Source organism: Ictalurus furcatus, chromosome 16 (genome assembly GCF_023375685.1).
Source record: "Ictalurus furcatus strain D&B chromosome 16, Billie_1.0, whole genome shotgun sequence".
Taxonomy (NCBI): Eukaryota; Metazoa; Chordata; class Actinopteri; order Siluriformes; family Ictaluridae; genus Ictalurus; species Ictalurus furcatus.
The window spans coordinates 7,204,018-7,226,989 of record NC_071270.1 but is presented as its reverse complement, the minus strand read 5'-3'; the positions used below and the strand labels follow the sequence as shown (position 1 = coordinate 7,226,989).

Here is a 22,972-nt window from a genome sequence, read left to right as displayed (position 1 = left end):
ATTATATATACAGGCCCCAAAGTGGAAACTCAGAGCAACTAAAATCAGAACACTTTTCATTACTGAGATTCAAATCTTTCATTTTTTCAATACTTCATATGTCCACCTTTATTTTTGATGACAGACCTAATCCTTCTCAGCATGGAGGATACCAGTGTTGCACAAATTTCTGGGCAGATGATCTGCCATACTTCAGAGACAATTTTTTTTTCAACGGTGTTCTATTGGATTCAAATCAGGTGACAACTCAGGCACCAGGTCATAGTTCTCACTTTTTTCTTCTTTAGAAACTCTTGCATGATTTTGGCATTGTGGTTTGGATCATTATTATGCTGGAATATTCGTCTTCTGCCACACTTCTGGAGACCGGGAGTCCCCTTGTCAGCCAGCATTTTGGCCAGTATATACACAGGCATTCATGGTGCCATATACACCAATCAGCCATGACATTAAAACCACCTGCCTAATGTTGTGTAGGTCCCCCTTGTGCCACCAGAACAGTTCTGACCCATCTAGGCATGGACTCCACAAGATCTCTGAAGGAGCGTTGTGGTATCTGGCACCAAGATGTAGCAGCAGTTCTTTTAAGTCCCGTAAGTTGAGAGGTGGGGCCTCCATGGATCGGACTTGTTTGTCCAGCACAGCCCACAGATCCTCGATCGGATTGAGCTCTGGGGAATTTGGAGGCCAAGACAACACCTTGAACTCTGTCATGTTCTTCAAACCCTTCCTGTACAATTTTTGCAGTGTGGCAGGGCACATTATCCTGCTGAAAGAGGCCACTGCCATTAGAGGATAGTAACAGCCACATGAATGCCAGGACTCAAAGTTTCCCAGCAGAACAGCAAAACGTCAGCTTGACTTCTTCCCATAGTGGATCCTGGTGCAGGTAAGTGACATAGTAGTGCATCTCTTCCCCAAGTAAGTGACGCACTCGACTATCCACTTGATGTAAAAGTTGATGAAAGCATGATTCACAGTGCTCAGCTGCCCATTGTAAGTGCTTTCGGTGGTGAACAGGGCCACATGTGGCTACACTGCTTCATCACCAGTTCACCGGTTGTCCTTCCTTGAACCACTTTTGATAGGTACTAACCACTGCAGAACACCCCACAAGACCTGCAGTTTTGCAAATGCTCTGACCAAGTTGTCTAGCCATCACAATTTGGCGCATGTCAAATTCGTTCAGATCCTTTTGCTTGCCCAATTTTCCTACTTCCAACACATCAACCATCACCTTCGTGAACTGACTGTTCACTTGCTGCCTGATACAATGGTGCTAGAAAGCAAGAATTTTCTATGTTTCTGCATAAATATGAACTAAAACAAGATTTCATTTTTAGAAGTAGATAAAGAGAACCCAATTAAACAAATGAGACAAAAATATTATACTTAGTCATTTTTTGATGAAAATGATCCAGTATTACATACATGAGTAACATGTCTGGTGTCACCCCCTTGAGCTGCAATAACTGCAACTAAACATTTCCAGTAACTGTTGATCAGTCCTGCACATCGGCTTGGAGGAGTTTTAGCCCATTCCTCAGTATAGAACAGCTTCAACTCTGGGATGTTGGTGGGTTTCCTCACATGAACTGCTTGCTTCAGGTCCTTCCACAACATTTCTATTGGATTCAGGTCAGGACTTTGACTTGGCCATTCCAAAACATTAACTTTATTTTTAGAGTCATTGTCTTTCTGTATGACCCACCTTCTCTTGAGATTCAGTTCACGGACAAATGTCCTGACATTTTCCTTTAGAATTCGCTGGTATACTTCAGAATTCAATGATGGCAAGTTGTCCTGGCCCAGATGCAGCAAAACAGGCCCAAACCTTAATATTACCCTGGTGGTATGTTTCACAGATGGGATAAGGTTCTTATGCTGGAATGCAGTATTTTCTTTTTACCAAACATAACACTTCTCATTTAAACCATTAAAGTTCAAATTTGGTCTCATCTATCCACAAAACATTTTTCCTGTAGCCTTCTGGCTTGTCCATGTGATCTTTAGCAAACTGCAGAAGGGCAGCAGTGTTATTTTTTCGAGAACAGTGGCTTTCTCCTTGTAATAATGCCATGCACATCACTGTTGTTCAGGGTTCTCCTGATGGTGAACTCATGAACATAACGTTAGCCAATATGAGAGAGGCCTTTAGTTACTTAGAAGTTACTCAGGGTTTCTTTGTGACCTCATGGACTATTATAATACATGTCTTTCTCTTGTTGTTTGACTACTCCTGGGGAGGGTAACAATAGTCTTGAATTTGCTCCATTTGTACACAATCTGTATGACTGGTGTAGTCCAAACTGTTTAGAAATGGGTTTGTAACCTTTTCCAAGCCTAATAAGCATCAATAACTCTTTTTCTGAGGTCCTCAGAAATCTCCTTTGTGCATGCCATGATGCACATAGATACACTCCAACCTCGGTGCTTCACTGTGATAGGCCAGTTTCAGGCCAAACATGCTGGACTATAGCTGAGCTGAACAAATTTTATCTGGGTCTCATCTGAACAAGAATGTGCTCCCAATATTCATCAGGCTTCTTTTCATGTTCTTTAGCAAAGTTAAATCTTTGCAGTGTTATGCCGAAGAGCAAGCAAGGGTTTTTTTTATTGGATATCTTCTGTATAGTTTGACGTTTTGCAATGTCCTTCACACTGTCTGAGATGTCACAGAAACTCAGATTTCCACTGATAACCCTTGTGCCAAATCTGAAGCACTTGCCCGTCTGTTTTTCAGAGCTAGATTGTACAAGTAGCGCACATTAGGAGGACAACCATTTTAGGAGGACAGCCACTGTGGAACTGATTAGTGGTACTATGTACCTCCTGATTTACTGCTTCATTGTTCATAAGAGAAAATACTCTACTCATCAACTTAGAAATAATGAAATTATCGAGAAGTGTTACAATTTTGAATCAATTGACTATTAAGTGACTTTACACAGGGGTGCACTCACTTCTGTTGTATACTGTAGGGTTGTTCATTTTAATCCAGCCAGATTTTCCATATAATCAGTTATAGCAAAACACATTCAAGGAGCTATGACTAAATAAACTGAGAAGTAATGCAACTGATCTGGGACATTTCTGGAGTTATCACAGTGTAATAAAATGGATATATACCTTTTAACTTTCCTGTCACAAACCACACAATTTTTAAAACACCGCACACTAATTTTCCAGCACGCTATATAATTATGCTCTATAATTTCACTCTGAACATACTGAGCGTTTTTAACTTTTAGCTCGGCCACTTTGCATTAATTCAGAATGTGTTGGGATGGTTGTTGATGGCTACATATAGTACAATTGCTTGTAAGTCCGGCTGTTCCTTCCCTTTGTGTCCACTGACAGTGCCTTTTTACCAAGCTAGTTTGAATTCTGGCAAACCGAAAGGTTTTACCACGTGATACCACTCTATACTCATATGTTCCCTTATTTCTGTATTCAGGTAAAAATATATGCATTTTGGGCAGAATTATTTTTAATTGTTCACTCATAACTCGTAATTATTAAAGTTTTAATCCTGTTTTTCCTTCAACCTTCTTCACCACATGTTGCCTTTTTTCTTGCCAGTATATCCCTGTCCTTTGGTTAGTGTCAGGTTCCGTGAATCTGTCTTCAAAGAGACAGGACATACCATCATGAACCTACTTGCAGTAAGTGCCACCTTCACACTTCATACTCCCTTACATCATCTTCCACTGCTGAGACACAAACCACACAGTCTTTCACATAAAGTACTTCTCTATATCTCACAATTCCAGCATATGGTCATTAAAGATTTTAGGGACTTAAAGCTGCAGTACTGAACTTTTGGGCCTCTATCGCCATCTCTGTTTGAAACACAAAATTGCAAGTTACTTGCAGAGTTATTTATATTTTCATTTTTATGTGGGTTGTGCTTCAGCACTGCTCCTCTGCGCAGATGAATACGATTGTTTGAGGTATCGTATGGGTTGTATATTTGCTCCAGTACTTGACAACGGAGGTGGCGGCGGATACGGTTTTCTTGGATTAGAGGTGAATTGCGCTCTCTCTCTCTCTCATAGCTAGCAGAAAATAATTGCAATTTACCACACTGACCATAGCAAAACAAAACAAAAAAAACAACATAGGAACCTCAATACCTAGCTAAATCAAGTGAACAAGTGCGCTAAAGTTAGCTAGCTACGTATTGAGCCACTGAAATGTCTTACCTGTTCAACAGAAAAAAGCCATCTCTGCGTCAGTCTTCAGTCTGTTCAGATCTTGGAGTTGCCACCACCTCTCAAAAGCCATGTCAATATTTATTCTCGTTTTAGCACGGGCTCTGTCGCTTTCCCTTTTTGACTGTAGGCTCTCTGCAGTTCAAGGCTTCCTAGTTTTGACAACAGGTGATTCCCCAGATGTCAACAATGATTGCTGTTTAGATATATCCAGATCAAAAGCAGCCATCTAGGTGACAAGTTTAAATTCTAAACAACTGTTGTAAGTACAAGCTACAAACACTCCACCATCCCTGGCACCCACACACGCGATACAGTAGCCGGGTCTTCTTCTTCCTGTTTACGGACGTGACGTAACCACACAAAGACGAATGACGTCAGCTGACATTTCCCTCAAAATCTGACCCGACAGCTCAATTTATAAATCGTTATTTTAAGCTTAATGTTGCGAATCAGGGTAAGGTAAGGAGATAGTTTTGAACACTGATTTTTTTTTATGTATTTGCTCAATAATTGATTTTTGTTCATTTTTAACCAAAAAAAGTTCAATACTTCAGCTTTAATTATGTTGTCAACACTTTTAGTCTTAGGTGATGTAGAAAATAATTCATTAATGATAATTAAATAGCGATTCAGTTGATTGCTGTCTGTCCTATTTTAGCTTTTAAGACTATTGGTCCTTTTCTCCAGTCTTTATATTTCCCAGATCTAATCTATCAGTTCCATACTAATGGCTCACGTACATACAGCATATTGGAATACTTGTATATGAATACGTATTAAATTATAATCCATATAAAGTATCTTGACTGTCAGTTGTAGTCATACTGCCTAGAAATTGATGCGGGTGTTAACGGTAATTTATTAATTTTACCACAGGACCTGAGGAACTACCAGTACAGTGTGCCTGTAGTCGACAACCTGAGGATCCACATGGAAGTGGGCAACAGCTATATTGACATACCCAAGTCAAAGTTTAATGAGGTGGTATCCCAAAAATACTTTTATACATTCACATCATTCTAAAATATTCCTTGGTAGTTGATTGTTAGGCTAAACAATGTGTCACTTGCAGATGCTGAAAGTGGTGAATTCTTCCAACGAGCATGTAATAAGCGTTGGGGCTTGCTTCAGTACTGAAGCAGACTCGCACTTGATCTGTGTTCAAAATGAGGATGGAAGCTACCAGACACAAGCCAACAGCATTCAGGGAAAGACCAGAAGAGGTTAGATGGTTTTAATACTTTCCTACATGTAGGCTTGTCCTTTCCTAAGGTAACATTCTATTGTTCAACTTCTATTCTATTCAACTTCTTAATTTAATGTTTTCTTTTTTTTTCAGTAACTGGAGCGAGCTTTGTGGTTTTTAATGGTGCTCTGAAGGCCTCTTCAGGATATATTGCCAAATCTAGCATTGTTGAAGGTACTGTGTCAAAGGCTCTTTAAGAGTCTTCTTTGGCTAGCTTTAAATACACATGTGCAATAACGAGGTAAACAAATGTAGGCTCTGGCTAATGTGAGGCGTCATGTTAAATCTAATTTAGATAGGACAGGATATGTGTTGTATGGCATTAGACAGCCCCTGTTTGCATTCATTATGAGTAATAATTTTTAGTACCTTTAAATGTTTTTATTGAAGGGTACATTTGGAATTGATTTAAATATCTATAGCTCTAGCCATCAATAGCTATTGAATACCTGTTTCTCTATCTGGGAATCATTCAGATGGGTTAATGGTGCAAATCCCCCCGGAGACAATGGAGGCTCTGCGCCAGGCCCTACGGGATCAGACAGATTTCCAAATCACCTGTGGAAAAACTGACACGGCGCCAGAGGACAGAGAAAATGTCAACATACGCTGGATAGACTGGACGGCTCCCATCAATACAGGGTAATGTAAATGGTCTGCTAAATTTCACGCAGATCAATACTAATTGAGAGCTTGTGGTAAATCCACTGCTGGTCTCCTTGAGTAGTTTGTCCAGTTCTACTAGAATGGTTTTCATGATTGCTAGGTGCATTAACAGAGTCTGTGTCAAACACATGGATTAAGTATACTCTATGGTTTTACCTCCTACAGCTTCAGAATCACATTGCTTGCACAGTTTATTTAGAAGAAAGTTCAATCCATTCAGTGACCCACCTGTATGTGTGCTGTATTTTCAGCATCATGAGCCCTATAGATGGGAAGTCGCTAGAGGGTGTAACCAGTATCCACATCCAGCAGGACTCCGAGTTTGAGATGGATGGGCGGTCTATCAAGTGCACAGAGGTGGGTCCTCATGGAATTTAGGCTACATAAGCCCTAATGAGGGAAAAAGCCCAATGTGACTCCAGATTTACCTGATCTTTTTCCCCCACTTCTTCCAACAAGGTCTTTTACCTTCTGAAGACTCCAGACTGCTCCCAGTCTGCCGTTTTCTCCTCCTGCTCTCAGTTCCAGAGAGAGATTGCCACTGCCAGCTGTGCAGCGCTGTGTCCTCACCTCTCTGTCCTCATTGCAAATGGATTTAACCATCTTGCACTTCGAGTCTCTACTGATACTGACATGGTAACTGTTGTCTTAAGTAAAGTAAACTGTAAAAAGATGATTTATAGCCCATTTTCTAACAAGACAAGAAATGCTGCAATGTTATATGACTTTGTAGTAGTGTGGATTGCTTTGATATTGCATTGCCTATGCAGGATATTAATTTAACGTTGATATGACATGCTTTAACATTGCGGCCAACAGCACTATTAATCAGCAGTAATTTCTCCTTGTAATTTATATTTTATATAAATTTACTGGTTTTTCCTCTCTAGGTTGAGTACCAGGCCGGTTCAGGCGGAAGCCTTCTGCCTCAGAAATATATGAATGAGTTAGATGGAGCTCTGATACCTGTTATTCACGGTGGAAGCTCCTGTGTCCCACACCAAGCCATGGACATGGAGTTGTTCTTCTATATTACACAGGCCCTGTGAGTGTGAAGCATGAGAGCAGAGCCCTCCATCGACAGGGATGTTGTCCCTCCTTTAGACCAATTAATAGCAAAGCTGGACAAACACAGCCAAATAACTGAGTAGACATGATAAAATTTGACAAGGTATTGGTAAGTGTGCAAATTGGCTGTAATTGATATCAGAGCTCATCAAAGTTCTAAAGAATTACATTGGATTTGAATGTGTCTATACTGGATGCAGTTTGTTAATGTTTTATGGACACATAAAATTAATAGTATTTTCTGTGAGATTAGAGAGAATGAGAGCCACTACATTCTTTAATCAGAAGGATTTTTGAGACAGTAGCTTTTGAATCTGCGGTATGATTTTTCATTGGTACATTCTTGGTGTTACTCTTGGAAGAAGCTTCATTTCATCCCGTGTTCTGTATGAAGAACGTTCATCGTCTCTTTAAATACAACATGTGGCCCTTCCTTTAATACACAGGGGTTATTGAGCTCTCAAATTTTTCCAAAATTTGTACATGGATTCATCTCTCAGTTCTGTTAAGCTTTTATTAAGCTTAAAGACTATTTTTGCAATAGTTACACATGTTAAATAAAGACTATATTTTTGATAGGCCATTATGTTAGTTTTGCAGTCTCATTGCAAAAGAGCTGATTTTGAACTCAAGTCCTATGGGGACCATAACTTTGTCATACTCATCCATTACACATTGTCGAATAAAGCATTAATAATAATAATAAAATAAAAATTGCATAATTTGCTCAATTAGAAATAGCATTTTGCTCCTATTCTATTGCAGTATGCAGTATTCTATTTAATAGTAGGCTAATTAAAGTGGAACAAAATTTTCAAAACCAACTCCATACCTTAACACTACAAACCACAAATATTTTAAATTAAATGATCTATTATTTTTTCATAAAGGCTGTTTTAAATTGTTTTAGTGAATATGTATTTGATTTGAGTCATATCAATTGAAGTGATAAATAATGTAGCTCTCATAAATCCTCTGGTCTGATCTTTTAAGACCTTGCTGACTTTATAATATGACACATTTTGTATTTCTTTTTGTCCCAACATTACAGTATTACCATATTACTCCAATATATAATTCTGCAAGCAGAAAGATTTTTGTTGTTACACCAACTTGCCAGATGCTGAAACAGCCTAAACTTGAAGTTGGCTTGTATAAGTATGAAAATTTTTGTTTTGCAAGAGCCATGAATGGCATCTTATTCCTCTCGGTGGCACACAAGACAAACACTGACATCCAGTGAAATAATGGTTTACACAGCAGATTGATTTTGTGTGTGAGGACATGTAAGCAAGATTGTGAGAAAGAGCTACTCATACTGCTGACAAGCTAACTATTACAGGTTTTTTTTTTTTTTTTTTTTATACAGTTTTAAAAGGGAAGAGAACACTATAGTATATTATTAAACAAAATATATTAGGCCTTATTTGCATTACAAAATGAATGAAAAATCAATAGACACCAATCACATTGGGGGAAGTTTAAAAAAAAAAAAAAGTGCCAATGAGTTTTTGATTTTTTTGCTCATTTCTGTGGTGGCTTACAGTGAAAAGAGAATCATTTGCATTATGAGAACTCATTGAGCTAATTTATTGAGTAAGTCCAGAGAAAGGAGAAAACCAGCATAAAATTAAGTTCTTGGATGCCAGCCATCAACAGGTTCCAAAATACAGAATATGCACTTTCATAACATAAACTTAATGACCAAGAAGTGATTGTATATTCTTATTAGATTTCATGTAATGTATATACTCATTTTCAGTTTGTGATTTTTGCCTGAAGACGATTGTCATTAGATGGTGTATAATTCTACATCATAATTTCTAGGAACTGTCTCTCTTCATGAGCCCATATAAAAGAGCCTGCCAAATTAAATAATTAAATTGTGTGTGCATTTTTTTTTATATGTACAGTTTTATTTTATTATTGGTGGGTTACTTGGGAAAGGTCGTGTTGTGTTTTTTTTCCCCATTTTTTTCCTGATACGGGTTTGTCAGTATCCAGCATACTAAATACATGCAAAATTAATACTATGTAAATACAGATCATTGTTATGGATAGTTTAAGATGTAATGCATCTTATATGAAGTTCTGCTCATTTATATCTGGAGGTTGAGTTTGGGGTGGTTTAAATTATTTTTCTCACCATGTATAATGTTGATTTAATTGATAAATCATCAATAAACAGATTAATATTTTAGAACTTGCAAAAATGAAAATGCTGTATATGTATCTGTTTAGTGATGTATCACATGTAACTATATTTATGGTGGTGCTTGAAAGTTTGTGAATTATAGAAAGTTATAGAATTTTCTATGTATCTGCATAAATATAATCTAAAATATCATTAGATATTTAAGTCCTAAAAGTAGAACCCAAAGTAGAACCCAATTAATATATATATATATATATATATATATATATATATATATATATATATATATATATATATATATATATATATATATATATATTAGAGAGAGAGAGAGAGAGAGAGATATTAGGGAAAATGATCCAATAGTACATATCTCTGAGTGGTAAAAGTATGTGAACTGTAGGATTAGAGATTTGAAGGTGAAATTAGAGTCAGGTGTTTTCAATCAATGGGATGACGATCAGGTGCGAAATGAGCGCCCTGTTTTATTTAAAGAACAAGGATCTATCAAAGTCTGATCTTGTTTGTGGAAGTGTATCATGGCATGGACAAAGGAGATTTCTGAGGACCTTAGAAAAAGAGTTACAAAAAGGTTACAAAACCATCTCTGAACAGATTGGAAATTCAAGACCATTGTTACCTTCCCTTGGAGTGGTTGACCAACAAAGATCACTGCAAGAGCAAGATGTGTAATAGTCTGCGAGGTCACAACGAAAGCCTGGGTAACTTCTAAGCAACTAAAGGCCCCTCTCACACTGGCTAATGTTAATGTTCATGAGTCCACCATCAGGAGAACACTGAACAACAATGGTGTCCATGGCAGGGTTGCAAGGAGAAAGCCACAGCTCTCCAAAAAGAACATTGCTGCCCTTCTGCAGTTTGCTAATGATCACATGGACAAGCCAGAATGCTATTGGAGAAATGATTTATGGATGGATGAGACCAAAATAATTTTTTTGCTTTAAATGAGAAGCATTATGTTTGGAGAAAAAACATACATTGCATCCCAGTATAAGAACCTTATCCCATCTGTGAAACATCGTGGTGGTAGTATCATGGTATGGGCCTGTTTTACTGCATCTGGGCCAAGGTGGTTTGCCACCATTGATGGAACAATGAATTCTGAAGTATACCAGCGAACTGTAAAGGTAAATGTCAGGACATCTGTCTGTGAACTTCATCTCAAGAGAAAGTGGGTCATGCAGCAAGACAATGACCCTAAGCACACAAGTCGTTTTTACCAAAGAATGATTACAAAAGAATAAAGTTAACATTTTGGAATGTCCAAGTCAAAGTCCTGACCTTAATCCAATAGAAATGTTGTGGAAGGACCTGAAGTAAGCAGTTCATATGAGGAAACCCACCAACATCCCAGAGTTGAAGCTGTTGTGTACTGAGGAATGGCCAAAAATTCCTCCAAGTCCATGTGCCGGATCAACAGTTACCGCAAACATTTAGTTACAGTTATTTCTGCACAAGGGGGTCACAACAGATACTGAAAGCAAAGGTTCATATACTTTTGCCACTCACAGATATGTAATATTGGATCATTTTCCTCAATAAATGACTAAGTATAATATTTTTTGTCTCATTTATCTAATGGGTTCTCTTTGTCTACTTTTAGGACTGAAGATGTTTTCTGATTGTTTTAGGTCATATTTATGCAGAAATAATTGAAAATTTGAAAGGATTCACAAACTTTCAAGCACGACTGCATGTATCATATACACTATATGGCCATATGTGTACTATTCTCCTAATTATTGAGTTCAGGTGTTTGTCATACCCATTGTTAACAGGGGCATAAAATCAAGCACATAGCCCTGCAAACTCCATAGACAAATATTGGCAGTAGAATGGGTCATACTGAAGAGCTCAGTGATTTTAAACGTGGCACAATCATAGGATTCCACCTTTGCTAGAAATCAGTTCATGAAATTTCTGCTCTGCTAGATTTGCCCCGGTCAACTATAAGTGCTATTATTGTGAAATGGAAGCATCTAGGAGCAAAAACAGCTCAGCCACAATGTGGTAGAACAGCGGTCACCAACCCTGTTCCTGGAGATCTACCTTTCTGAAGACTTTAGCTACAGCCGTAATCATGCCTCACTATCTAACCATTGCCTTAAGAAGTTCTTGATCAACTAAAACTGGTGTGTTTGATTTTGGTTGAAGATGAAACCTACAGGAAGGTAGATCTCAATGAAGAGGGTGACTGCTGCAGTAGGCCATGAAGACACAGAGCTGGGCCATTGAGTGCTGAAGTGTGTAGCCATTAAAAATCATCTTGCTTCTGTTGCATCACTCACTACAGAGTTTCAAGCTGCCTCTTGAAATAATATTAGCACAAGAATTATGTGTTGGGAGCCTCATAAAAATGGGTTGGCATAGCCGAGCACCTGCACACAGGCCTAAGATCACTATGCACAATGCCAGGTGGCGGATAGAGTGGTGTAAAGCATTTATGTAAATATATATAAATTATTTATTATATATATTATATTTATTATTTACTATATACAGTATCTAACAAAAGTGAGTACACCCCTCACATTTTTGTAAATATTTGATTATATCTTTTAATGTGACAACGCTGAAGAAATGACACTTTGCTACAACGTAAAGTAGTGAGTGTACAGCTTGTATAACAGTGTAAATTTGCTGTCCCCTCAAAATAACTCAACACACAGCCATTAATGTCTAAACCGCTGGCAACAAAAGTGAGTACACCCCTAAGTGAAAATGTCCAAATTTGGCCCAATTAGCCATTTTACCTCCCCGGTGTCATGTGACTTGTTAGTGTTACAAGGTCTCAGGTGTGAATGGGGAGCAGGTGTGTTAAATTTTGTCATCGCTCTCACACTCCCTCATACTGGTCACTGGAAGTTCAGCATGGCACCTCATGGCAAAGAACTCTCTGAGGGTCTGAAAAAAAGAATTGTTGCTCTAGATAAAGATGACCTAGGCTATAAGAAGATTGCCAAGACCCTGACACTGAGCTGCAGCACTGTGGCCAAGACCATACAGCGGTTTAACAGGACAGGTTCCACTCAGAACAGGCCTGGCCATGGTCGACTTGTCCTGTGGTTTGATGAGACCAAGATAAACTTATTTGGTTCAGATGGTGTCAAGCGTGTGTGGCGGCAACCAGGTGAGGAGTACAAAGACAAGTGTGTCTTGCCTACAGTCAAGCATGGTGGTGGGAGTGTCATGGTCTGTGGCTGCATGAGTGCTGCCACCACTGGGGAGCTACAGTTCATTGAGGGAACCATGAATACCAACATGTACGGTGACGTACTGAAGCAGAGCATGATCCCCTCCCTTCGGAGACTGGGCCGCAGGGCAGTATTCCAGCATGATAACGTCTTTTGCCTTGCTAAAGAAGCTGAGGGTGAAGGTGATGGACTGGCCAAGCTTGTCTCCAGACCTAAACCATATTGAGCATCTGTGGGGCATCCTCAAATGGAAGGTGGAGGAGCACAAGGTCTCTAACATCCACCAGCTCTGTGATGTCGTCATGGAGGAGTGGAAGAAGACTCCAGTGGCAACCTGTGAAGCTCTGGTGAACTCCATGCCCAAGAGGGTTAAGGCAGTGCTGGAAAATAATGGTGGCCACACAAAATATTGACACTTTGGGCCCAATTTGGACATTTTCACTTAGGGGTGTACTCACTTTTGTTGCCAGCGGTTTAGACATTAATGGCTGTGTGTTGAGTTATTTTGAGGGGACAGCAAATTTACACTGTTATACAAGCTGCACACTCACTACTTTACATTGTAGCAAAGTGTAATTTCTTCAGTGTTGTCACATGAAAAGATATAATCAAATATTTACAAAAATGTGAGGGGTGTACTCACTTTTGTGAGATACTGTGTATATATGTATATATATAACTACTTATTTCCCCCACTGCATATTATATATGCAGTGGAGGAAATAAGTAAACACGTCAACATTTTTTTTCAGTAAACATATTTCCAATGAGGCTATTGACATGAAATTTTCACAAGACTTTGGTATTAACTCAAGAAATCCACACATGTAAAGAAATCTAAACATTAAAGTCCATAAATGAAGTTGTGTGTAATAAAGTGGAATGACACATGACACGTGTACTGAACACGATAACTGAAATGTATTTAATACTTAGTGGAGAAGCGTTTTGTTTGTAATGACGGCTTCAAGACGCTTCCTGTATGAAGAAATTAATCGGCCACAGTATTCAGGTGTGATATTGGCCCATTCTTCTAAACATTTTGTCTTTAAATCTTGTTCAGTTAGATTCAAGTCAGGTGATTGAGCCATTCTAACACCTTGATTTTTTTTTCTCTGAAAGCAATTGAGAGTTTCCTTTGCTGTATTCTTTGGATCGTTGTCCTGCTGGAAGTCCACCCACATCTCATCTTCTTCATCCTGGTGGATGGCAGCAGATTCTTATCAAGAATCTCCCGGTAAAGGGCTCCGTTCATCGTTCCTTCAATTATATGAAGTCTGCCAGTACCATGCGATGAAAAACAGCCCCACGCTATGATGCTTACACCTCCAAACTTCACTGTTGGTATAGTGTTTATAGGGTGATGACAGTACCATTTCTTCTCCAAACATGGTGTGTAGTATGATAGGCAGAAAGTTCAATTTTGCTCTCATTTGACCAGACTACACTCTCCCAGTATTTCATAGGCTTGTCCAAATGAGTTGTAGCAAATTTTAAATGAGCTTCAACATGCCTTTTCTTTAGTAATGGAGTCTTGTGGGGTGAGCGTGAGCAGTGGAGTGCATTGCCTATTGTTTTCTCTGTGAGTATGGCACCTGCTGTCTCCAAGTGTTTCTGGAGCTCTTTCCGAATGGTCCTTGGATCTTGGGCTACTCTCCTGACTCCCTGGTCAGAAATCTTGCGAGGAGCTCCTGTGCCTGGCCAATTAATGTTGCTTCCACCTAGGGATAATGGCCCCAATGGTGCTTACTGGAAGATTCAGAAGTTTTGAAATATGTCTGTATCCGATTCCATCGATATGTTTCACAACAATAAGGTTGCAAAGGTCTTGGGAGAGCTCGTTGCTTTTAACAATCATGAGATCATTTCTTGTGTGACACCTTGGTAACGAAAAGCCTTTTTATAGACCATCAATTTACTAACCCAGCTGATATTAATTTGCAGAGATAGGAGGTATAATTACTTTATAATTATTTATGGATTTCAGCTGGTTCCTTGCCTTACCTTGCCTTGGAGAACTGTTTTTCATTAGCATGTTCAATACTTTTTTCCTGTGTCATTCCACTTTATTACACATAACTTTATTTATGGACTTCAATGTTGTGAATTCTTTATGTTTCCATAGTTCTTGAGTTAATACTGATGTCTGGTGAAAATTCCATGTGAATAACCTCATTGGAAATATATTTGCTGAAAAAATGTTGATGCGTTCAATACTTATTTCCCCCAGTACACACACATCCAGGTATTCCATACATTTTCTACCCCTAGCCAGTTCAGGTATTTCATGTGTTCCAGCTCAAGCACACCTGGTGCAGCTAATGAAGCACTTGATTAGTTGCATCAGATGTGCTTGAGACAACACTTGTTTTGTATACTTGTGTTATTGTGAGAGAGTCTATTCCGGGGGTTGAATAATTTAGAAACTGGAGAAATCATTATAAGTTGCATTTTCAGTTGAATTTGGGGAAATCACATAGTTTAACTGTTTTAGTTGCTTTTGTTTGATTTGTTCATTACAAACAAAGTCTGTAAATAATTTTGACAAGAAACCTGATTTGCAATGGGGGTTTAATAAATTTGATTGCAACTGTATGTGTAATAGTGTGCCTTTTTCAGTGTATTAAAGTCTGCATTCATAGTAACAATGTTTTGCTTTTGTGATGTAATGTTACCTGCTTCATTGACTGATCTTTTATTTATTTATTCATTTTATTAACACAACCCAAATATTGAACATGTTTTAAGCTTAAAATAAGCTCTAAATAAAAGTCTTTTAGATCATACAGCTTTTCGCTTGAATTTATTTTTATAGGTGGCCTTGAAGTAATCCAAAAGTAATAAGATTGCATTACATTCATATTGTGATACTTGGATTACGTTACTGATTAAATTTTTCTGAAGTAATTTGTAACTTTAACGGAATACATTTTTAAAGTAACCCTCCCATACCTGCTGACAGGTGAAGTGATTAACATTGATTATCTCATTACAATGGCACCTGTCAAGGGGTGAGGTACAGTCCCCTCCAAAACTATTGGAACGGCAAGGCCAATTCATTTTTTTTTTGTTGTAGACTGAAGACATTTGGGTTTGAGATCAAAAGATGAACATGAGAAGAGAGTTTAGAATTTCAGCTTTTATTTCCTTGTACTTATATGTAGATGTGTTAAACGTATAAAAAAAATAGCATGTTTTGTATCAGACTACAGAATTTGTAGGCATGCAAAAATATTGAAAAAGAAAGAAACCACTGGTGTATTGAACAGCTGACACCGAATGGGTCGGCCAAGGAAAACAACAGCTGATGACAGAAATATTGTGAGAGCTGTGAAGAAAAACCCCACAACAACAGTCAGTAACGTCATCAACAACCGCCACAATGTAGGGTTGAAGGTATAATTCACCATTTGAAGAAGCCTTCAAGAGTAGAAATATCGAGGCCAAACCACAAGATGCAAACACCTGCAGTAAAAATTGGAATGCCAGATTGGAATTTGCAAAGAAATGCAGAGATGAGCCACAGTGATCCAAAACACACTGCCGACTCAACAAAGAACTATTGAGGGAGAAAGTGGAAGGTTTTAGACCGGCCAAGTCAGTCACTAGACCTTAAGCTATTTGAGCATGAATTTCACCTCCTGAAGAGGAGACTGAAGGAAGAAACCCCCCAAAACAAACAACAACTGAAAGAAGCTCCAGTAAAAGCCTGGAAAAGCAGCACAAAAGAAGAAACCATTAATTTGATGATTTCAGTGAGTTTCAGGCTTGATACAGTTATTGCAAACAAGGGATATGCAACCAAATATTAAGTGTTATTTACTTTCATTTAATTCAAGACGTACCTGTTACTATACCTTTGCTTGCCTAAAAATCAGGTGGGCTGATAGAAAAGTAAAAAAAAAATAAAAGCTGAAATCCTGAACTCTCATCCAAATATTCATCTTGAACCCAAATGAATTGGCCTTGCCATTCCAAAAGTTATGGAGGGGACTGTATATTAGGCTTCAAGTGAACTTTCAGTTCTCAAAGTTGATGTGTTGGAAGCAGGAAAAATGGGCAAACATAAGGATCTTAGCGAAATTGTGATGGCTAGACGTATGGGTCAGAGCATCTCCAAAACAGCAAATCTTTTGGGGTGTTCAGGGCATGCAGTGGTTAGTACCTACCAAAAGTTTTCCAAGGATAGTTGGTGAACCGGCAACAGATTCAAGGCCACCCAAGGCTTATTGATGTGTGTGAGGAGCAAAGGCTAGTATGTCTGGTATGATCCCACAGAAGAGCTACTTTAGCACTGTAGTACTGTAGCATATGGGGCTTCCTTACCACAGACCGGTCAGAGTACCCATGCTGACCCCTGTCCACCACCGAAAGCGCCTACAATGGGTACGTGAGCATCAGAACAGAACCATGAAGCAATGGAAGAAGGTGGCCTGGTCTGATGAATCACGTTTTCTTTTACATGTTGGGAAGAGATGGCACTAGGGTGCACTATGGGAAGAAGGCAAACCAGCAGTGTGATGCTCTGGGCAATGTTCTGCTGGGAAACCTAGGGTCCTGGCATTCATATGGATATTACTTTGAGACATGCAACCTACCTAAACATTGCTGCAGACCAAGTACACCCCTTCATGGCAACATATTCCCTAATGACAGTGGCCATTAAGACACATGACATTGAGTTCACTGTGTTGACTTGGCCTCCAAATTCCCCAAATCTCAATCAGATCAGGCATCTGTTGGATGTGCCTTGCAACTTACAGGACTTAAAGGATCTACTGCTAACATCTTGATGCCAGATATCACAGCACACCTTCAGTGTTCATGTGGAGTCCATGCATCGACTGGTCAGAGCTGTTTTGGCAGCACAAGGGGGATCTACACAATATTAGACAGGTGGATTTAATGTTATGGCTGATTGGTGTATATCATGATTTTCATTTTTTAGCACAAATTTTGTGGCCTTGCCTATGTATATAATTAAATTGGTTAAATTAAGCTATTGATCATGCATGTATCAATATTTTCAATGAAATAAATACTGCAAAGTTTGTTGGCTTACAATGCACATTCACCTAGTTGGATTTAGTTAATTTCATAGTGCAGTGCGCCTCTTAGATATTTATATGGCTGGTATCCAAAGCAATTTACTGTGCAGTTTTGTTCCATCACCTGAGCTAGGTCATAAAGGCTCTTAAGATAATCTGTTTAATATGAACATGTTTAAATGTAGAGCTGGAACTGTGGTGTGCAAGTAGGTAGATCTCAAAGCAGCATTTGAAAACATTTATTTGAGAGAAACCTGACAATACTCACAGAAAAAAAGTAACTTATGTATTAACGTCTTAAAGGGATGATGAAAATTATATAATATTTTTTAATAGAAATATTACAGAAAATAATTTTGTTCACAGTTTCTGATTAACTCTAAGATTGACCATGGTTGGTTTACACATTGAAAAATCAAATTTACCAAAATCCATATTAACAAACAGCAAAATATTAGTCAGAATAATTGAGCTTATTATTCAACTAGTATATTTTATACCAAGGTTCTCATTTGAAAATGAAAACCTCCACAAATTTGACAATATTCCTGATTACATTAAGTGGGGTTATTGTGAAGATTACAACTCTTATATGGTTCACACAATGTAAATATCCTCTAATTATAGATCATGTTTATTGTTTCATGTCAAAGTTAGTGCACAGAGTGGGGAAAAGAAAAAAAAAACATTGCAAAAAACATTGTTATGGTCTAATTCACTATAAATGTTCATAGAAATAGCACGATTTTGTAGACTATAACTCTATCAATGATGCAGCATTGGTGCATTTGCTCTCTTATTATTAATTTTTAACCCCAAGCAGTACACATTTCTGATTTATTAGGAGATTATCTTGTCATGTAACCCAAATTATATAGTCCTTTGCACTGGGAATAGGAACTATTGACCAGAAAAAGACAGAACTGTGTTAATTCGTGTAAGATTTTCATTTAGATCTTAAAGCGTAGTTCCAAATTCTGTCTTGCAAAACCATGAGTACTGTGATCACAGAGTAACTAATTTCATATTTTTATACATTCATATACTCATGACTTGAGAATTGTTATAGATTACCAACTGCTGAACATTCAGGGTGAGACTGTAATGCTTTTATAATGCTAGGCTCTGATGGACAATGATCAGTGTATAAATTGTTTGGGACTGGAGTTCAGGCATTGTCCTACCTGCAGCATAAAGCTGATAGCAATATATGAAACTTGCAATCCATACCTCAATTTATTATGATGCCGTAGTACTGTTCATACATTTAAAAAAAATCAAATGCCTGAACCTTTAGTATGTTTTCATTTGTACAGTCCACTACATTATATATTACATTACAGTGCTCTACATTTCCAATATCATTAACCAAAGATCTCCTTAAAGTTACCTAGCTGTTTGATTTGTTCAGGCTGCATGGAGTGCCTTCTCATCAGCATTCTTCTGGTCTTGAGATCCTTTGGTAAGCCAGCAGGAGCTGTGGGTAGATACTGCCTTATCCCTGTCACCAAACCACATGTTGGCTTGTTGCTGGAGCAGATAGCACTAGAGCTGCTTGCTCCAGTAATTTGTGGGATTAAGGCATGATGATTCAGTGGTGGTAGAAAGCCTGGTCGAGGGTTGAGTGCTAAATCTGTGAGAAGAGCCCCTGATCCCCTCCTCTCTAGGTTGGTTGGGTGCCTCTTGTGCATGCTTCCCAGTAAAGTGCTTTCAGTGGACTCTTCTGAGCTTATCAAAGTGGATGATCGTGAAGTCAATAGTTGCCTATTGTTAAGCTGTTTTTTACCATCTGCTGGGGAGTTACCCGACACTGAAAGCTGTGAATCAGAGCTGTAATGGTCTATTCCAAGTTTTCTACGTTGGATGATGTTGATAAGACTGGACACTGCCAGGTTAGGGTCATTCTCTGATGTTAAGAATTCACTGCTTTTGGAGTGAAGATCTGGGTGGGACAGAGAGTAGAGTGAAGATAAACCATTGAAGGACATGTTGTGAGACAGTGTTCCCTCTGGTCTTAAATTTCCATGATTACTTGTGTTGTTTTCTTGATGCTGAGACTGGCTCAAGCTAGATGCTTCTTTGAGGTCAGTGTTGACCTGACATGAAAGAGGACGGTCAAAATCCAGTCTTCTGTTGATGCTGAAAGCAAGTTCTTCCTCAGGTGTTATGTCATGCAGTGCTTCCTTTTGAGAGTTACCTTTGGCTTGTTGTTGTGATAGTAAGGATTGGGGGACCTTCAGCCATGGTTCTGAGTGTAGTCTCTGCAGATGGTGGACCTTGTTCAGTCTCCTGTTTACCAAAGGTGGCTGATGAGAGGGAGGGGTTGTCTGAGAGTTGGCCATGATCTGCAAGTCCTGGAAAGAGAACATATGATCTGAGAAGCTGGAGGAAAGTGTCTCCTGGGGCGATGTGCTAAGGTGAATCTCAGAAGGAGAAGCACAAGGTATCGAAGAGCAATTCAACGTATTCCACTGGTCTAGTTCTGGCAGTGAAGGAACTTTAAGATACTGTTTGGCCATCTGCCTTCCGCAGACAAGTCTGTCTGTGGTGATGATAATGACCTCTTTACCTTTAGCCTTGAAAGCATCTATTAGCAGCTTCAATGTTTCCTCATCATTGGAATTAATGGCATGGATCAGAGCAGAGGAGCCTATGTGGTCCTCCAGACAGGGATCAGCCCCACTATCCAGGAGTAGGGACACCACCTCAGGTCCTGCTTGCTCTAGGCAGGCATGCATCAGAGCAGTCTTGCCACTTTTGTCCTGTATGTTTGGATCAGCACCACTCTCCAGAAGATACCCCACCATCTTTTCCTTTGGAACCCCCTGAGTGTCAGAGTATCTGCTTTTACAGGCAATCATCAGGGGTGTCTCCCCGTGCTCATTGCTCTCATTTATGTAAGACCCGCCCTCTAGGAGGAGGCGTGTCAGGCGGAGTCGGCCCAGATAGACTGCTTTGAGCAGAGAGTTACTGTCTGTTTGAACACTCTGCACACCATTCATCATTGCTTCTTCTACGGTCTTTCACACCTGCCAGAAGACAACAATGTTGCCATTGCAAAGTCTGTAAGAAGATACACAGTTTATTTACAAATATTTGCATTACTTAATTTTTCATCATTTGGTCCCCATACTTAACCTCTTACATTAGGTAGATTAATTTTGCCCTTCAGTTTTGTTACTAAATAAATGTAATTGTTTTCACCTAATCAGATTGACACGAGTTTTCTACACTTATTTTATTACAAATGTTTTTTAACATACCCAAGATATCTTAAATATGTGTCGTCCTCATTTCTGAATTATGTCTAATTGCTGCTTTCTTCTGAAAGACTACATATACTGTAGCTATGAGAGTTCAATTTTGGTAAACTAGGAAAAATAGCTACACTATGATGAAATCAGTGAGATTTTTTTCCTGTGATGGAGCAAGATGGTCTCAGAATCAGGTTACCCTGACCAGGATACATCAGTTACCTAAGAAAAATGAATGTATTAAAGTATATAGAATGTCTTCCACTAATATTGGCACCCTTGGTAAATATGAGCAAAAAGGCGGTGAAAATTTGTCTTTATTGTTTAACCTTTTGATAATTTGTTGAAAAATTCACAAAAATACTCTGCTCTCATGGAGATCAAACAATTGCAAACACAACACGGGTTTATAAAAAATATTTGTTAAATATAGGTGTGCAACAATTATTGGCACCCCTATGAATTCATATGAGAAAAATAAATTTGAAGTATATTCAAGTGTATTGAAGTACACCTGGGTGACTAGGAACAGGAAATTGTTCAACCATGACTTCCTATTACACAGGTGTATAAATGTGAGGTAACACAGGCCACATTCCTTTAGTCATTCATAACAATGGGTAAGACCAAGGAATGTAGTGATGTGCAGCAAAAGGTTGTTGAACTTCACAAAATGGGAAGTGGCGATAAGAAAATAGCACAAGCATTGAAAATGCACATTTCCACCATCAGGGCAATAATTAAGAAGTTCCAGTCAACTGGAAATGTTATGAATCAACCTGGAAGAGAGTATGTGTCTATATTGTCTCAATGCACTGTGAAGAGGATGGTTTGAGTGGCCAAAAAATCTCCAAGGATCACAGCTGGAGAATTGCAGAAGTTGCAGTTCAGAATTGCAGAACGTCTCCAAAACTACAATCCTACATCTCCACAAGTTGTTTGGAAGGGTTTCAAGAAAAAAGCCTCTACTCTCATCCAAAAACAAACTCAAGCATCTTCAGTTTGCCAGACACTACTGGAACTTCACATGGGATCGGGTTCTATGGTCAGATGAAACCAAAATAGAGCTTTTTGGCCATAAAAACTCCAGAGGTGGTTTTGGCGCACACAGAGGTAGCCATATGGAAAAGTACCTCATGCCCATGGTTAAATATGTTGGTGGCTCTTTAATGTTTTGGGGCTGTTTTTCTGCCAGAGGACCTGGACATTTTGTCAGGATTCATGGCATCATGGACTATCCAATATCAGATATTAAATGAAAATCTGACTGCCTCTGCCAGAAAGCTTAAAAAGGGCCGTGGTTGGATCTTCCAGCAGGACAATGATCCAAAACATAGATCAAAATCAACACAAAAAGGGTTTACTGACCACAAAATCAAGGTTCTGCCATGACCATCCCAGTCCTCTGACTTAAACCCATAGAAAACCTGTGTGGTGAACTGAAGAAGAGTGTGCACCAGCATGGACCTCAAAATTTGAAGGATCTGGAGAGATTCTGTATGGAGGAATGGTCTCAGATCCCTTGCCATGAATTCTCCAACCTTATAAGGCATTATAGGAGAAAACTCCAAGCTATTATCTTGGCAAAGGGAGGTAGCACAAAGTATTGATTAAAAGGGTGCCAATAATGGTTGCACACCTATATTTAACAAAGATATTTTTTGATAAACCTGTGCTTTGTTCGCAATTGTTTGATATCTCTGAGAGCAGAGTATTTTTATGAATTTTGTGAACAAAAGACATAAAAGTTAAACAATAAAGACAATTTTTCACAGCCTTCTTTGCTCATATTTACCAAGGGTGCCAATATTAGTGGAGGGCACTGAATATGTACTAAACGTGCAGTAATGTGTTTTATTTTTTGTTGCTGCTGTTGGCTGGTTGGTGGCCAGTTCTTCAGGCTTCTGTATATGCTAGATAGTAATTGCTGATCTGACACCCACCCTCTCTGATCTTCAGATCTATTTTCCTCCACTCCAACTTTGTTAGGGGGATAAAGAATGTACAGAATGGGAAATACATTGCTATTGATTGACATTGTCCAGTTTATCACACTACATAGGTGACAAGATGGTAGTTTTGTCTTGTGAGTTTAGAGAAAGA

General features: G+C 38.7%; 2 protein-coding genes across 3 annotated transcripts in view; one reads left to right on the top strand and one right to left on the bottom strand.

Moving 5' to 3' along the window:
- The window catches only part of zfyve16 (zinc finger, FYVE domain containing 16), a 30,173-nt gene extending 20,589 nt beyond the window's left edge, over positions 1 to 9,584 (top strand). For both annotated transcript variants that reach the window (XM_053645228.1, XM_053645227.1), the window contains exons 11-18: positions 3,583 to 3,665; positions 5,094 to 5,198; positions 5,290 to 5,440; positions 5,557 to 5,637; positions 5,940 to 6,105; positions 6,381 to 6,486; positions 6,589 to 6,765; positions 7,020 to 9,584. In XM_053645228.1, coding sequence (XP_053501203.1) covers positions 3,583 to 3,665; positions 5,094 to 5,198; positions 5,290 to 5,440; positions 5,557 to 5,637; positions 5,940 to 6,105; positions 6,381 to 6,486; positions 6,589 to 6,765; positions 7,020 to 7,178 — 1,028 coding nt within the window. In that variant the 3' untranslated portion in view covers positions 7,179 to 9,584. The remainder of the gene's footprint in view (positions 1 to 3,582; positions 3,666 to 5,093; positions 5,199 to 5,289; positions 5,441 to 5,556; positions 5,638 to 5,939; positions 6,106 to 6,380; positions 6,487 to 6,588; positions 6,766 to 7,019) is intronic.
- Positions 9,585 to 18,979: 9,395 nt separating this feature from the next.
- On the bottom strand, positions 18,980 to 20,741 carry ankrd34ba (ankyrin repeat domain 34Ba). Its single transcript, XM_053646233.1, has one exon. The coding sequence runs from the start codon at positions 20,618 to 20,620 to the stop codon at positions 18,980 to 18,982; it is 1,641 nt and encodes a 546-aa protein (XP_053502208.1). The 5' UTR covers positions 20,621 to 20,741.
- Between the last annotated feature and the right edge of the window lie 2,231 nt (positions 20,742 to 22,972).

What these genes read in the sequence shown, in the direction of transcription:
- ankrd34ba (XM_053646233.1), bottom strand. Translation starts at nt 20,620, where the DNA reads ATGATGAATGGTGTGCAGAGTGTTCAAACAGACAGTAACTCTCTGCTC.